The sequence below is a fragment of the Papio anubis genome, chromosome 11 (genome assembly GCF_008728515.1).
Source record: "Papio anubis isolate 15944 chromosome 11, Panubis1.0, whole genome shotgun sequence".
Classification (NCBI taxonomy): Eukaryota; Metazoa; Chordata; class Mammalia; order Primates; family Cercopithecidae; genus Papio; species Papio anubis.
Window position 1 is genome coordinate 10,174,279 of NC_044986.1, and position 16,396 is coordinate 10,190,674.

At 51.0% G+C, this 16,396-nt stretch overlaps 2 protein-coding genes across 7 annotated transcripts in view; both read right to left on the bottom strand.

Annotated features, from left to right (window-relative positions):
- BUB3 (BUB3 mitotic checkpoint protein) overlaps positions 1 to 4,575 on the bottom strand; it is a 40,089-nt gene extending 35,514 nt beyond the window's left edge. For 5 of the 6 annotated variants that reach the window (XM_017944409.2, XM_017944407.2, XM_017944408.2 and 2 more), the window contains exons 1-4: positions 4,334 to 4,573; positions 3,712 to 3,906; positions 3,094 to 3,163; positions 933 to 1,084 (exon numbers count right to left, since the gene is read on the bottom strand). In XM_017944409.2, the coding sequence (XP_017799898.1) occupies positions 933 to 1,084; positions 3,094 to 3,163; positions 3,712 to 3,906 (417 nt within the window). In that variant the 5' untranslated portion in view covers positions 4,334 to 4,573. Of the gene's footprint in view, positions 1 to 932; positions 1,085 to 3,093; positions 3,164 to 3,711; positions 3,907 to 4,333 lie in introns of all 6 variants that reach the window. The other variant, XM_021943812.2, reaches the window with a different exon arrangement.
- A 3,579-nt stretch (positions 4,576 to 8,154) lies between these two features.
- Positions 8,155 to 16,396, bottom strand: HMX2 (H6 family homeobox 2). The gene is made up of 3 exons (XM_003904367.3): positions 16,357 to 16,396; positions 10,210 to 10,478; positions 8,155 to 9,278 (listed from the first exon to the last, which is right to left on the bottom strand). The coding sequence occupies exons 2-3, from the start codon at positions 10,475 to 10,477 to the stop codon at positions 8,725 to 8,727; spliced, it is 822 nt and encodes a 273-aa protein (XP_003904416.1). The 5' UTR covers position 10,478; positions 16,357 to 16,396; the 3' UTR covers positions 8,155 to 8,724.

Below are 16,396 nucleotides of genomic sequence, written 5' to 3' on the forward strand. Positions count from 1 at the left end.
GATTCAGTGTGGCTGTCCATTATATGATATTCTGTCAGCAATTTATCACAGTTCTTAACATGTTACATACAACCATAAATCAAAACTAGAAACAATGCAATTATTTTATTCTGAACAAAGGTCTTGCCAGGAGTAGATTCGACTGTGATGTGACAAAAATAATGGCTCTTTGGATGCACTATTGTATATAATGATGGAATTGAATAGGAATTGAATAGTATATTTACGCTGAGGAAATAGACTCAAGTGAGGGATGCCTTTAAACTGCTAAAACAATCAATCTTTAAAATTAACTACCACCTGATAAAGTCTGATGAGGATACAGAAGGAATGCTCAATTACACTTTCATCATACAGATCAAAAGGTTAGAATAATACACAAAGTTTCGGTTTTAAAAAGCTTTGTTCGCTAAGAGCCTTGAAACTACATCTATCAGTATTAAAAAATAAATATATAAACAGTAGAAGCCAGGGAACATAAAACACCTTTCTCACTGAACTTGAAATGATAACCCATTTTGCCCTCTCAACAGTCAACTCAAAAGAAACCTCAGATAACAAATGAAAATAAGTGATGCTCCATCCAATTTTCTGGTTTGGGATGGAGTGTCAATTTAAGACAATCGAACAGTCTGCTAAATGACTTCTCTGAAAAGGCAGTGAGTTGCTTCTCAATTCTGCGATTTAAAGCATTAACAATACATGGAAGCAAATATAACAACTGACAAATAAAAGTTGGCCCCAAATCCCAAAGTTAATTTTCTTTTGCATTAAAGCATTTCTATGTAGCTGGATTTATAAAACGACTGTCAACTTTTTCCCCCCATGTTGACTTTTCACCTTTAAATTCAACCAACATAGTCAGCAATCATGCATCAAGACAAAAATCACCCCAAAACCATCAACTCCTGCAATGAATATAAAGAGCCTACCTTTTCAGGCTGAGAGAAGGTCCCGGCATTACAAGGAGTTCTGGGATCCCACAATTTAACTGTCTGATCCCAACTTCCAGTGACCATCACATTCACTTCTGGACAGTATTCAACACATCTGATAGGGGCATCATGGGTCCCAACAAGATTTTCTATAGGAAAAAAAAAGTGGGGGGGAATCCCCAACATCTAGCTTACTACCTTTACTAAAGATTCCTAAAATAAACAATTAAAAGAAACATTCATTCAACTGTAATCAATTTGCCTCATCCAACCCCATGGAAATGACTACAGACAGAAAAATCTCTCCATGACTACAAAGTTATCCACTCCTCTCTGTTCACCTTACAGTGCACACTTCACATGACTCACTAGTATGGCACATACCAAAGGCTGTCTTGAATTTCAGATTACATTAAAGCAGTGGCATGTCTGTTATCTTCCTCATTTGATTCTAGATTTCCTATCAAGAACTGCGTTTAACTCTGTGATCTCTGCCGGTATCTAGTGCAAGCTCTGGTACAGGCTAGGTGCTCAAGAAACATCTGTTGAATGAACAAATTAATGGAGAACTCTGGTCTTCTGGATCAACAACATTTATGTTGAACATTAAGCCAATGCTGCTAAGAAACTTATTTGCATGGCTAAAGGGTTATGAGAACTGGGAGTGAAGTCCTCTCATTATTCTACCTGGTTCCACTGTGGTTCAAATTTTCAATAGACATTTTCCTTCTTTTCAATTTGAACCTTCCCACCATATCTCATTTATTCCTTCAACATCTACTACATACCAGAATCTGTGCCAACTGCTAAGGATATAGGAAGGAACAATATATGGTCCTGACCTTCAAACAGTAAGGTTAGTCTCAGCACTCCGGGAGGCCAAGGTGGGCGGATCACAAGATCAAGAGTTCAAGACTATCCTGGTCAACATAGTGAAACCCCGCCTCTACTAAAAAATACAAAAAATAGCCGAGCATGGTGGCACGCACCTATAGTCCCAGCTACTCGGGCGGCTGAGGCAGGAGAATTGCCTGAATGCAGGAGGCAGAGGCTGTGGTGAGCCAAGATCACACTACAGCACTCCAGCCTGGGCAACAGAGCGAGACTCCATCTCAAAAAAAAAAAAAAGAAAGAAAGAAAGAAAGAAAGAAAGGATTTCATGAAGTTTGGCAGTGACTTTCACAGAATAAACAGCTAATTCTCTATGTAACACTGAAAATCGAGAAGTTTGCTGTTCAGTGTTTCTCTCTACCCCCCAAGTTTCTGAACAAATAGAACCTAGATCTCCAAGCTGACTTATTACACAGGGTAAGCTACTGGCAAACAAAACCAAATACCTGCGGTATAAGTTACAGACGAAAGTCACTTTCATGCAAAAGCCTCTTCTAATTGGGTGCTTAGTTTTTTTGACAAAATGTGGCCATCCTCCAACCATTCTCCCGTTGCTCAACTCATCTTCTATCTAGTCATATCTCCGTACCAACCTATCTCCTTAGGATATCTGTGTCTGATGAATATACATGCAAACAAATGCTCAGCTGGACAGCTCTATGCATGTGGGTTCCATTCCAATCTCTACACTGTCCCAATGTCACCAAAAAAATTTGAGTAAGTCATTTCATATCTGGACCTCTAAGAAATTACTTAACTGAAAGGAAATGTATCTAGTTACTCATTCAAAAACTGCAACTGAAACATATTTTGCTAAATAACTATAACAAACACAATTAATATAGACATGATTGCCTATTTTTTGTGAGGTTTTAAATCTACCTTTAGCTTCTGAAAACTAAATTAGTTTCTGAAAACTGAACTCTCAAAACATCAGCATTGTAGTGGAAAATCCTAATGAAACGTTGGCCAGTCTGGGATCCAGCCCACTTCTAAGAACAAAATAAAGGCCAAATACTTAAGTGTCAATTTATGTAAACACTGACAATGGTGACCACAACTGGCTTTCCTGCAAAAAATATATGCAGAATGTTCTGTAATCAGTAACTCAACGGTTATCATTTAAACCAAAAAATCCTAAATTCAAGCTACCTGTACTTAAGCAACTTGGTAACTAAGCAATTTAGGAACTACTCTTCCTACACAAACATTTATACTTTAGGACACTAGTCAAGAAAACAAACTGGTAAAGATATTGTCACATTACCTTGATCAGTGTTCAAATCATGCATTTTCAATTGATGATCTAGTCCTCCACTCCAGGCATGCGTTGGATCCTATAAAACAGTTTTGAACCATTTAAAAACCAGAACTTTTGAAAGGGTTTCAACGTTCTTATTTCTACCAGCAAGTGTTCAGTTTATGCTGAGGATACGCACTGGGCTCAACTATTCATGCTAAACAAACCAAAAAACAGCACAAAAAAGCAAGTGGTCACTAAACTCCTGTGTCAGGAAATTAAAGGAGGGCTGCTTTATTCTAGCCAACACGCTAGCTGAGGGTAAACATACATGTCCCCTAAACGGTTTCGTTCAGTACGGCAGCCAAAACAGTATTGTTGCAAATATAAAGATCATTTATGTTCAGAAAGTTTACAGAGTTACTCCACAAGTCTTTAATGGAAAGGGGAAACGGAGTTTCCAATGTCTGCATATCCCCAAACCTAAAACGGTACCGGTTCAAGGCAGGTGCTCCTGAAAAGCTAAAGAACTGTCTAAACAACCCCACCGACAGACGCCTCTACCCAGCCCCGGAAAAGAAACGCTCCTAACGTGGAGAATCGTAACACAGGAAGAGGGCCGGAGCGGGGCGGGAGGGCACCTACGTAGAAGGCGCAGTCCAGGACAGCGCCGGTGTGCTGGTACTTGAGCCGCATGGAGTTGGCCGGCACATCGTAGAGGCGCACGGACGTGTCCCAGGAGGAGACAAGCAGGAACTGGGAGGTGTTGGGGCTGAACTTCACCGAGGAGATGCCATCCTCGGGTGGCTGGTTTAGCTTGAACTCGTTAGAACCGGTCATCTGCAGAACAGGGGCCCAGTCAGAGTCCCCAAGGGTCCCGCGGGCTGGGGCTGCGCACGGGTAGCCTGGCGGTGGGGAACCCCAGAGGGAGGGGCCGAGACGACGACCGCGAGGAGTCTCTGCGCCTGCGCCGAGCACTAGCCCGCCAAGGTCGGAACTCGTCCCCTCATCCGGCCCTCGCCGCGCCCAAACCGGCCCGGCAGGCACCGCAGTCCCCCTAAACCCAGCCCGGCCTGCAGCGATGCCCGGACCCCAGACCGTTCCCTTTCCCTTCTCCCGGGTCCCGTCGGCCCGGACACTCCTAAAAATAAAGGGAAAACAATAGAAATGAAACGGGATCCCCTGCGAACGGAACGGCCCTGCCAGTTGCAGACCCGGGAAGTCCCTGGAGAGTCCGCTCCCGCACACAGTCGCCTCGCCTCCCTACCTTGGGCTCCCCTCAGAAACAACGTTTCCACTACTCGCCGCTCGCTACCACCGCCGCCGCCGCCTCCTTGCTTCCCTCAGAGCACTCGCAGGCTAGGCGAAGGAGGCGCAGAGGAAGCTCCAGCGTAGACCTGCCATTGGCTGATTTCAAACGCCAACGACTCAGTCTAGGCGGCCGATTGGTCCGCTCAGCTGCCCAGCATCGGTCAACCCAGTCATCCTGTTCCGGCTCAAAGGGAAACCGCTGCTTTTCCGATCACGTGGGCTTATTTTACCACTTCGCCGAGGCAACGGCGTTCGAGCTGGACGCGTGGAAACTACAACTCCCAAGGACCATCGCGCCAAGGCTCTGTTCACGCCCTCTCCCGCCCGCGTATGGCATTCTGGGAAATGTAGTTTTCGGGGGGGAGGGCTGACGCTCTGCCCGCCCTCTGCATAGAAAGCGGGAAAGATCTTTACAGCTCTGTCTGTGGCGCCCTCCCCTTTAAGTTAGTCTCTGAAACACAAGAATCCCATTTTGGTCAATACTTCCATAGTGCTAAAGTTTTCTCCCTATCCCTGGATGTGCACACGCCCGTGAAGCTAACGAAAAGTTGATGTAGAGAAGGAAATATTTGCTCTAATCAATTAACTGCATTATTTTGCCTTGATTTTTTTTTTTCTCATTTCTTTGGAGTTTCCACCTATAAACCAGCGTCTCTCATTTCCCATTGTCTCCAGTTCTACTGAAGAAACCCGTTCATATTTATATTATGCTTTATCTCCACCCCATCTTTCCACAAACATTTATTGAGCCTCCGCTGGTGCCAGGCCTGGTGAGAGGCTCTGGAAAGATGCATGTAAACAGACCAGCCTTTGCCCTGGAGGAACCCCCCTTCAGAAGGGTGAACAGCCTGGGAGACGGTACTCTGCAATGTGTTAAAGCTCCCACAGCTTTTTTTAGAGCTGCTTATTGAAGGATCCTAAAACAACAGCTACAAGCCTATCTCCTTCCACTCTGTCCTGCCACTCCCCAAAGTTGCAGGCTCAGTGTGCTCCATTTGCTGTTTTCTAGAATCCTCTAGAAATGAGAATCAAGAAGGTTGCTTGAGTAATGAGAAATTATTTTATCTCCATGAAAGAAAAGCAGTACTTAATCAGTAGAATGAAATGACTGAGTGATTCTTGAATGTCAAAGGTTCACTGAAAAATTTCAATTTAATCGATGCTTTAACTGCTTTTTCACTGCCTTTTGTAAAAGAAAAATATATATTGTTTTATTTGATTTTGTACGAAGTGAGAGAAAATTGTTGGGGTTAAAGTGATTAACTTTTAAGGGACATAAATGAGAAAGTGTTGATGATCTTTATGCATTCACACACCCTGAACTGGATGCACATCTTTGTATGATTCCTGACCCAATAAACACACAACAGCAACCTTTCTGCCTACTGCATTGATGATATTACTGCTGACTCTTGCCCTCCTTCCTTGCCAGTCTGGTACTTGGTTCTCTATCTCTTCTCTTTCCACAAGTTAATGGCTGAATTCAAAATTTTAAAATGCAGTTCCTTACTTCCATTCTAACTTTAGCTAAATAATTTTACCTCCTGACTTATCTGGTTCCTTCTCCCAGTTGTTTATTTAATTATATTATTGTTCCAAGATTCTGAGCATGAATTACCCACTAATAAAATCTAAGTGTATTTCATTATCCAGTGTGTGTATGATTCAGGTCCCTCTGGGCATGCAGTTGCAGCCCAGCTCGATTTGAGTTTTAAGAAACGTCAATCTTTTAAATCCAGTTTAGAGGCTGAAAGGAGGCTGATGATTTTGCTGATTATTCAAATGAATTGATAGTCTTGAGACAGGAAATCTGGCAACAATGGAGTCCTGAACAACATTTAAATCCAAATGCAAAGTGTGTGTGTGTGTGTGTGTGTGTGTGTGTGTGTAAAACTTAGTTATCTGTAAGAGAGGAATTTCTAAAAACTAATTATACTGTTGGATCACGGTTGACAGCTAGTTTCTGGATTAGTAAAAAGAATGAAATAAACACATCATGATAAACTGGAAAAGGATCATTCCCTAAAATTTTAAGGGCACAGATCACTGTCACTAAGTGACTGCCATGGTTATAAGAAACCATTTCCTATAAGGGAAATCTACAGAGGATACAGTGACCCAACACTGTTAAAACCATGATCTCTTGTAAAAACTGTAATCTGTTGAAATGCAAACAAAAATTATATGGATGGAATATTCCTATAGAAGCAGTTCTTTGGACGCAGTTTGTTTTTTTTCGTGGAATATTCAAAGAACATTAGAAAAAATTTTAAAAGTCATCTGGAGCAAAAGAATTTCACTGAAATGAAGTATATGTATATGATAAATCACAAGAAAACGGATCCACTGTCTCTTTTATCTGACTGCCCAATAGCATAGTTTCCCAGCATGTACTAGGGCCCAGTAAATATTTACTGATGTAAACTCAGTTGAAATAAATGTAATTGAACTAACCTAGTGTCAGCAGATGTGTTCTTGGGTAACATCCTTCTGACATCACCTTGGAATAGATGGTGATTTTTATGAAATCTAATGTGAGGAGAAAAAATATGATCTCAAAATGGACAACATCAGATAGAATATTTTTGGCCAGTTTACAAAAAACACTGCGAGTTACATAGACGTTTACAGATATCCCGTATATATTCACAAAATGTAGATAATTTCGATGCCTTGCAGCTCAGAGTCAACTCTCACACGCAAATGTTTTCCTTCTAGCGGATGAGATAGGGCCTTAGCGCTGCGGACTCCAGGTTCCTTTGCATCCGCTCTGCGGGGCCAGAGGCCAGAGGCAGGCGGACGGAGGAGCTCGCCCCAGGTGGTGCTGAACCACCGGCTTCCTCCAAGCTCAGGCTTCCTTTTCCGACGTTTTGCCAAGAACAGGTGGCTGCAATCTAACCGGAGCGAGAATCTGCAATTTGCATGACACTCCCGCGGCTATTCTCTCGGTGCAGCGCCCTCCCAGCCCCTGCGCGGCCGCAGGTGTCAGGGCGAGGAAGTCCGTGGGCGGCCCCGCCGCGCGTCACGGTTCCATTCAGAGCAAGCGGCCGCGTGCTAGCCGGTGACCCAGCCACACGCTGAACCAATGCAAACTATTAACAACAAAAGAGTGTAGGGAAGCGCCTTTGCCTCCCTCGCCTTTTTTGCCTGGTACTGGTTCTCGGATCTCTCCTGAGCCGAAGTACTGCCTCACCGCTCCCAGTTTCCTCTCTGCGTGGCACACATAACTCAGCCACCGGCGGGGTAGCTGGGCGCAGCGACAAGCTCGTAGCACCAAACTCGCGGCGAGCAAAGTGGAGGCTTTACCAGGTACAAGCAGCGCATCGCCTGCTTTATACCCCTGGAGAGGAAGTGCGCGGCACAGGGGACGTCGTAGCGTGACCTGCTGTGGCCAAGCTCAAGGCGAGCCCAGTGCTGGGAATATGCAGCTGGGCACCCGGCTCGCTCGTTCCCGGAAGGCAATCGCTTAAGTGGCGAGGCCTGCCTCCCTGTCTTTGTCTTTCTCCGCGCGGGCTCAGGAGCTGGATTCCAGCCGGAGTGCACCCCAGCCGGCGCGTCGATTCTGGGCGAAGGAGGGAGAGTGGGCGGGCAGCTCCAGCCACGTGCAGTCTGGGCGGCGCCAAGGTCCCGATCTTTAACCCCTGACCCCAGTCCCACCCTCCACGTGGCGCGAGCCAGACTTCTGCAGAGAGACGCATGCAAGTCTTTCCACCGAAAAACCTGAAAACCTTCCGTGCGTTATCATGCCGGGCAATTAATCCCACCAAAGTTAGCAAAGATGTTTAAAATGTTTTATTTTTTTCTCTTTAAAAATATTTACAGATCTGAACTCTCCCCTTTTCGTCCCTACCCATCCTCGGGATGAGGGAAACGAAAAGAAGCAATTAGGTAATTGTCCAAAGCCTCTGAGGACCTGGCTTGGCCGAGCGTGTATGCATGTACATATATACAGGTGTATATATGGGGGAGGAGTGTACCTGGTTTTGTAGGTGTTTTCCTGATTTTTTTTTTCCTACCAACCAGAGGCTGTCTGGCCAAAACTCCCTTTCCCAACACCACCCGAGAACATCCCACTCCGAATGGTTTTCAAAGCGTACTGGTTGGGTCTAGGTAGAAAGCAGGCTCTCTGACTTAGGGAATGCCGATAAATACCCGAAACAATCAAAACAAAAAGTAGGGCAGAGGCCATAAATAAGAGCTAATGAATACACATAGTGTATTTCTTCATATTTCTGGAAACATGCCGCCTTGCTCCGGAGCCCTGCTTACAGTGCAGTCCGCGCCCGGCTCTTCGGGCAGCTGGAGGCGGCCCGGGGAGCAGGCTGGCGGCGCGGGGAGGCGGGCGGGTCAGTAGTCGAGCTTGTTGTAGAGGTTGTAGAGAGGTAAGGCCGAGAGGTTGCTGCCCGGGTAGTAGAGCGGCGCGGGAAAGGCGAGCGAGCGTGGCACCGGCACGCGCAGCAGCGAGCTGTCCCGGAACACCAGCGGCATGCCCACCAGAGTCTGCGCCGACGCGTGCGCCATGTTGGCCGCCTCCAGCTCTGCCGAGAGCTGCCGCTTCCACTTGTTGCGGCGGTTCTGGAACCAAGTCTTGACCTGGGTCTCCGTGAGCTGCAGGCTGGAGGCGAGGCAGGCGCGCTCCGAGCTGCTCAGGTAGCGCTTCATGTCGAAGGTGGACTCGAGCTGGTACACCTGGCTGCGCGAAAAGACTGTGCGCGTCTTCTTCTTGGCCGCGCCAGCCTGCCGCTCGACGCCGCCGTCCCGCGGCCGCTCGGACCCCGGCGAGGGCGAGCCTGCGGGCAGGAGCCTCTCTTTCTCTTCTTTAAAGTCCGAGTGCGAAGGAGAGAGGAAAGACGTGCGCTCCGAGCCGCCCGGGCCCGAGCCCCCGCTGCCCTTGGGGGTACCTGAGAAGCGAGAGCAGACAAGAAGGCCATGGAGTTGGTTGGGGAGCCTCGGAGACCGCCAGCTCTCCCTGGGACCATGCAGTTGGCAAGCGCCTGCCGCCTTGGTCCCACCTTACCAATCCCCTCCTCTTATCCCTCACTGGCTCCCCAAACCCAGCACCCTGTCCCTTAAAAGCGACAAGAGAAAGACCCAGCTACTTGGAGTATGGGGTCTCTGTGCTCCCACCTTTATGAACGGGCCAGGGGCAACAGGGAGAGGAGGTCTGGAGTGGAGGGGGAAACACTAACACGGTTTTAAAAGGCGAATTTGCCTTGTAGTAACTGAGCTGGAAGAGTTCCTCGAGCTTTATAGGGTGGCATCATTTCACAGGCCATTTGTTTGGAAATCACGCTAAGGACTAACGCAGGGCTCCCCTTCGTCAAATGTTGTAAAGAGGAACCGTCTCTGAAACGCACCATTGTCAATCATCTTGGAGTGCTAATCATTCCAAGGAGGAGAGAGGGAGAGAAAGGCAGAGATAGGGAGCGAGTGAGGAAGAAGACGCAGAAAGAGATTACGGTAGAGACAGACTGCCCAGACCTGACTTGCAGATCTCCACCTCGTGTCCGGAAAGAAAGCACCAGATGTGCAAAGTGATTGAGGACAGCCGGCTGTACGGCTGGCAGCGTGTCCCTCTCGCGGTGGTCCACTCTCTTTAACAACTCAGCCTTCCCCAAGAAGCCCAAGCCCACACTGGTTTGTGTTCGCCTCCTCCCGAGGGCCCACCGGGCGGAGGAGGCACCACAGTGCGCGCCCCTCTCCTCGAGGTCCCGAACCCCAGGCTGCCGCAGCTCTGGCCAGAGGGGGCCCGGCGCGGGAGTCTTGGCGGGGCGCTCAGCCTCCCTCCCCTCGCGCTTGCTGGCTGCCACGCTGGAGACGTACGATCCTTACCCAGGCAAGGAAAAGGGATGGGGGGATGGTGCTTGGGGCCCTGCTCCTTAGGGCCGTGCGGGTCTGGGCAGAAGCAGGCGGGCGCCTTCCAGCCGTCGTCCGGCTCCTCCTCCTCCGAGGACACGGATAGGCTGCGCTTCCTTGCTGGCCAGCAGACGGGCTCCCGCGGTGCCTCCGAGGGGCCCCCGCCCAGGATGGACTGGATGGTGAAGCTGGAGACGCCACTGGCCGCCGGACAACCCTTGCCCGCATCTTCTTTGCTGCCCATCCTGGGTTCATAAGAAATTGGAGGAAACCAAGAACTCCCTTTAGAGACGATCTGGGTGATCTGGGTGGAAGGTGGTGCAGCAGGCAGGCAGCGGGGAGGGGCGGGGAGGGAATCTAGGGGGAGGGGGCGCCGAGGCTGGTGAGGCGTCCCTTCCGCGCGAGGGACGCGAGGGCACCGGACGGCTGCGCGGGGGTTCCTGCCCGCCCGGCTCTGGGTGCGCCCGCCCAGCCCCGGTGCAAATGCCCCTTCCTCGCCCGCCAGCTCGCCGGGTCTCCGGCGGCGCGGAGGCGGCGCGGCCTCATTTGCATAGAGGTTACCCGAACGCGGCCAATCGCAGCGCCGCCGAGAGGCCCCGGAAAATTTCAAAACGCTCCGGCCAGGCATACAGCGCCGGTGCGCCCCCAGAGCGTGCCGAGGGCCGGGCGGGCATCAGCGGCATCTAACCAGGGGCAGCCAGGGCTGAAAGCAGCGTAGATTCTAGCCCGAGTTCCTGACGGCTGCGGCGACTCCGACCCCTTGAACCCCTTGGACCCCTCTCTTCAGAGGCAGGGGCGGTGCGGAACTCGGAGCTTGAGTGGCTCGACGCCTCCCAGGGGCTTGTACAGGCTGCTCCACGATCCTCCCCCAGCCCTCCACCCCTTCTAGCCCCAGTGGGCGGGCCGAGCCGGCACTCCCGGGACCTTGGCGCCCTGTGCGGGGGTGAGGTGGGTTAGGAGCAGGTGTCTGCAGGAGGACGCTCATTCTCTCCAGCATGGCCAGTAGCCCTTGGAGCAGACAGTCCCCTTCCCCGTCTGTAGACCTCATCCCTGTCACAGGTCCTACGGAACTACAGGATCTTTTGTGGGAGGGAAGAAGTCCTAATACCTCTAGTTGAGATCTGGGTTCAAATCCTGGCATAACTATTTACACACTGCGTGAACTTGCACAACTCTGATACCGATTAAAGGCTCTCTGCCCTCGTAGTCGAAAATAACTTCTCGGATTGCCTCAGGTAGGGATGGAAAGCCTCGAAGCACTAGCAGCGCATAGTAGGTACTCCATAAACCTGGCGGGGTAGCCCACCGCCCGTGTTTTAAGCGAATCCGTGTTTTTGTTTTTGTTTTGTAAATATTGAAGGTTTCGGAACTGCTGCAGAAATAGATGCTTTGCTCCCAGGAAGAAGAGAAGGAGCTGGTGACAGGACTCAGTTTTAGAATTGGGCAGAGTCGACTCATATCTCGGCTGGGTGATCTTGGGGAAGATATTTGGAAATTCTGAGCCTCGGTTTCTTTATTCCTAAAATTGGAGGAAGCAGTGCCTCCCTCGCAGAGGCTGTTGTGAGGTCAAACTACCCAGCACCGAGCCTGGCACACCGTGGGGCGCAGTAAATAGTGATTCTCTTTATGTTCTTATAGCCCCCTTCTGTGCCCTGGCTCTCGCCCCTTTAATTCCTAGACCAGCTGTTACCTGAGCTAGAATTAGCCCAGCCAAGCAAAGCGGTTTGGGGCCACAGTTGTCTGCACAAGCTTCCTGGAAACTGAAGTGAGGCAAGGCCCGAAGTGCTCAGGCAACCCCACCCCCTCAAGCTGTGGCCTCCGGACCTCTTGGCCAAGAGATTCCGGGAACCCTGTCTTTAGGGGGCCCCCCAAGTGCAGCCAAGGGTGAGTGGAAACTCTGGAATCAGTCCCCACAAATGTCCAGAAGCTGCACCATGACGGTGCAGTCCCTTCCTCGCCCGCGCCGCGCCCGGGTTATTAAGTAAAGCGCTTATAATATCATTAGCCGCGGTGAGTTACCGACTGCGGCCCTGCCCGTGGCAGAACTCTCCCTACTTAACTCCTCGAAGGGCTCGTTAATGGGCTAATTGATTAGGAGTCGGCCGTGCAGCCGGGGCAGGGGCAGGCGAGGGGGCGGGGGCCAGGGGTTGCGCGCCGCGGCCCAGGAGGCCAGCGAGGGGCAGGTGCCGGCCTCCGTCACCGCATTAACCTCTTCAGGGCTCGGCGGCAGGGTCGAGACACATTACAAATGGTCAGCTTTAATCATGGTGTCAGCTCATTAACCCGGAAGGACCTGGAGCTGAAATACAATTTGTGCGTTCTCCTCTGCGCCGCGGCGGCGCAGGCTCCCGGGCCATGTCGCAGCGGGTCGCGCGGGCTCCCGCGCTGTTGTGGGGTACATGGGAGGTTCAGGGAAAGAATCGTCCGATTCTCACTAACCATCAGCTTCTCGCAGTCATCCTAAGCTGGGCGCTACCTCCGGAGCCAGGGTCAAGGCAGCCCTGAGGGGAACTGGCCGGCCAACTCGGGGAGCAGTACCAGTCACCCCGCTGGGGAAGAAAGCTGGGGACAAGTAGGGGGAGTTGGTCGAACCTTCCTGAACTGTAAATACTTCGTGCAGGGAACATGCTGGGAATTCCCCATCATTCTTCACTTTAATCCTGATGGCAAACAAGTGACACAGATCTATTCACTCAGTGTACAGGCCGGGAAACTGAGGTTCAAGAAAACAAGAGACTAGCCCAGGCAGAGAAAGCAAGATTTGTGCTCAAGGTTGTTCCACTGCCAATACATCGCACTTGGGAGGAGGGAGACAGGAGCAGACACTGGCATTGAGCTTGGAGGATGGCTGCAAGGGAGGCTGTGAGGATCCGGCTGACTCGGGACGGCGGGGGCGGGTATATGGGTGAGGCAAGAGCCCAAGGAGTGATCTCTGTCAGGGCAGAGGACCTCGAGGTAGGCCTCAGAAAAGCAGCTCCCAGGCCCTGAAACAGTGAGAGACTGAGGAGTCGACCCTTGCAAGGAGCCTGGCTTGCTGACTCTAAACAAGGAAGTTATGAAGCCTTGTGTCCCTATCTCTCCTCCCCCTAGGGATAGTTTGGGGCGTCAAAAAGATCCATCTTGCCTTGTATTTCCTCTGCCCCGTCCCTCTAATCGCTTCGACGGTCTAATCTTTACCGAGGCACTTCCTGTGCTGCCACACCCGGCAAAGGACGCATTAATTCGCATGAAGGCACTTGCATAAATGCCTATGGACGCTCACACATTCATTCAGCAAACGTTCACTGAGCTCCTACTAGTGTGCGCACGTCACACCCACACTGCACTTAACCAGGGAAGAGATGGTGGTGGTCACAGGGCTGGGGCAAGGAAGGCTGTGGTGGAGACCCAGCTCTGCAGCCTGACTGACTGCAGCTCCCCTGAGCTCCTCTCGGTTGATCGCCCGAGGAACCTCCCGCCCCTCCAGCACCTACAGCCGTCACACCGCAAGGACCGGAGGGTCAAGAAACAACCTTGCTTGCCACCCCTTTCTAGCATACGGGGATCTTCACCGGGAGCACGGAGGCCCAGACGCCCCCTCCTGGGCCCAGTGTAGCTGCAAACACTCAGTTCCTGGAACCACCACCCACAGACACCTCATGTCTCTCCCCTAACGAGTGGCAATCCTTCCACTCAGTACCATCCCACACCCCGCCCACCCCCCTAGCCTTGGGATAGCTCCGCCCAGTCCTACTCATTTTAATACCCACACCTTGGAGGATGGCCCCTCTGCATCTCTGGGATTGACCCCCTGTCTCCGTCTCCTGGGAATTAGGCATAACCAGGTTCCAAGGAATGATAAACTTTCCGAGACTGAAAGAACGCTTAAAGTTTAGGTCCCGAGATTATGCCACTGCTCAATATTAAAGCGGCCCAGAGCAAACTTGCCGAGGAGCCTAATAAAAATTGATCCTCTCTGCTCTGCAGCAGTTGGGAAATAGGCTGGCTGAGCCGGGTAATAGTAGAAGAAGGCTCCCTCCGAAATGACAGATGAAGTCATAAACAAGTTTGATCTTGGAATCAAGCTTCGATAAATATTAAACACAGTCTGCCCCCCCCCCACGCGAGTGGATTATGATATATGGCGCGTCCAAACTTTAAAATAAGGAAATACCAGAGAAAATGATCTCAATAAATTTTCTAAGTATAAACGTTGATTATGTTTCGATTTTCATTCAAGGGCCTCTGCTGTTCGTTCTTTGGTGCAAATGACATCTCACAATAGGCTTTTGGGGAAAAGGGCTCCCTATTTGAAAAAGAGAGCCCCAGAGGTGTACAATTTATGTAATCTGCGGCTGGAAAATGAATTGTGTAATTTATTGGAAAACAGAAAGTCATGAAGATTGGATCAGCATAGCCGAGTCCCGACACTTCCCCCCACCCCCACATCCATCAAGTTCCAATTAACAGCCTAACCAGAGAGCTTTAATGGGTTTCCAATCTAGTGGCCTGATAGACTCATCAATTCCTCTGGGAGAAATTAAGAAAATCGACCGCCCCTTGGCGACGCAGTGTCATTCCTTTCTGCAACTATATGTCAAATTAAAAACACAATTAAAATTTAAACTGTTTCAATCAAAGGGTGCCCTGCAACCTATGTTTCACTTAATAGAACTTTGATGAAAATCTGATGCGTGCACTTCATCACCAAGGGGGGCGAGGGCGGTGAAGGAGCTCACGAAAGAAGGGGATTCTTTATATTTCTTTAAGACATTAGCGCTTGGGTGAGGCACACCAGGTGACTCCACCTCACCGCTCCTGCCTCAGCGATAGGCGCAACGCTATCTCTCGCTGGCTCTATACCTCTCCCAGGCCTAAACCCAAAGGGATCCTTTTGGAACCCGGCAACTCAGACTTTGGGAAGTTTCCCCCGGAGATACATCGCCGGGAGCAGCAGCCAAGGAAGAGATTTGGGCGAGTACAACTCGTACGCACCTCCAGGGGACTCTCGGAGGAGGCGCGCTACAGTCTCCAGCTATCCCTTTCCTCGGGTCTCCGGAACCACCCCGTCGCTCGAGTGATACCCTTAGGGGTCCTGGAGAAGGAAGGGTGGGGAGGAATCCCAGGCGCATACACGGGCCCCAGTGAGGACGAGGGTTGTGTTTCTATCTAGGACCGGATTATCCACCTCAGCCTACGCTCCCCACCTCGTGCGCCTTCAGGGTACTCCGCGGGAGAGACACACCTGGGACAAGTGCAGCCCAAATCTCAACCCCAGACCCGGATCGGAGGCACCCGGCAGGGCTCAAAAGTACATCCTGCCTAGTTGTCCTCGTGGCTCTTTCCTTTCTTCCGCCATCCTTCTCCCACCCCCCAGCCCCCAACTGTTTTCAGGTCAAAAGGTCAACACCATCCACCCTGCACACCGGCCGTGCACACTTCCAGAGTCCTAGGCCCAGAGGCAAGGGATCACTCACATCTCAAAGTCCGGGTTAGGGGGTGGGGGTCAGCGAGAGGGCGGGGAGCCAAGAGTGGGAGCCCTGCGGATGGCTCCTGCGGGGCCACATGTACATGCGGGGCCGGGTGTTGTCCTCTGGGTGTGCCTGGCTGCGCTTTGGACCCCAAGCAGGGGTTTCTATGAGGCTCCTGGTTCTTACACCCTGACCCCATGGCGCGCACCCGGGTAGACAGGTCTTCTTAACCTCTTTGCGGAGTCTACATTTGGACCGCTAAGCGGAAGATGCCCCCTGGCTGGGTCACTGAGCCACTGGAAGTGGACGACCCGAATAAACTGGGCAAAATGGAATCGTGGAGGGCAGGGTAGCGCCCAGCAGAAGTTCAAGCCCCACGGGGACTCTCAAGGGGACTCGCAAGGGGGTGAAAGCAGCAGCGCGTGGCCCTTGCCCAGGCGGCTGGACAACGCGAGGCCTCTTCAAAGCGCTTGCAGGAAGCAGCCGGCAGCACCGCCCTCCCGCCCGCAAGCCTCCGACCCTGGTCCCCATCTCGCAGGCCCAAGTCCTAGCTGATCCAGTGTTCTGCCGCAGAAGGGAAAGCAGATCCCACTGATCTTTTCCCCTGCTCCCTTTCTCCCAGCTCTACCTCCAGCCTCTCACACAAGCAGAGCGCACGCACTGGGGTTCTCACCGCGTGGCCTCTGGCTCTGCGACGCCGGGAGCCTGTTGAG

Excerpts from the sequence above, each read along its gene's own strand:
- HMX2 (XM_003904367.3), bottom strand. The coding sequence starts at position 10,477 with ATGGGCAGCAAAGAAGATGCGGGCAAGGGTTGTCCGGCGGCCAGTGGC. Across the intron at positions 9,279-10,209 it reads CATCCCTTTTCCTTGCCTGG|GTACCCCCAAGGGCAGCGGG; the intron begins GTAAGGATCGTA and ends CTCGCTTCTCAG.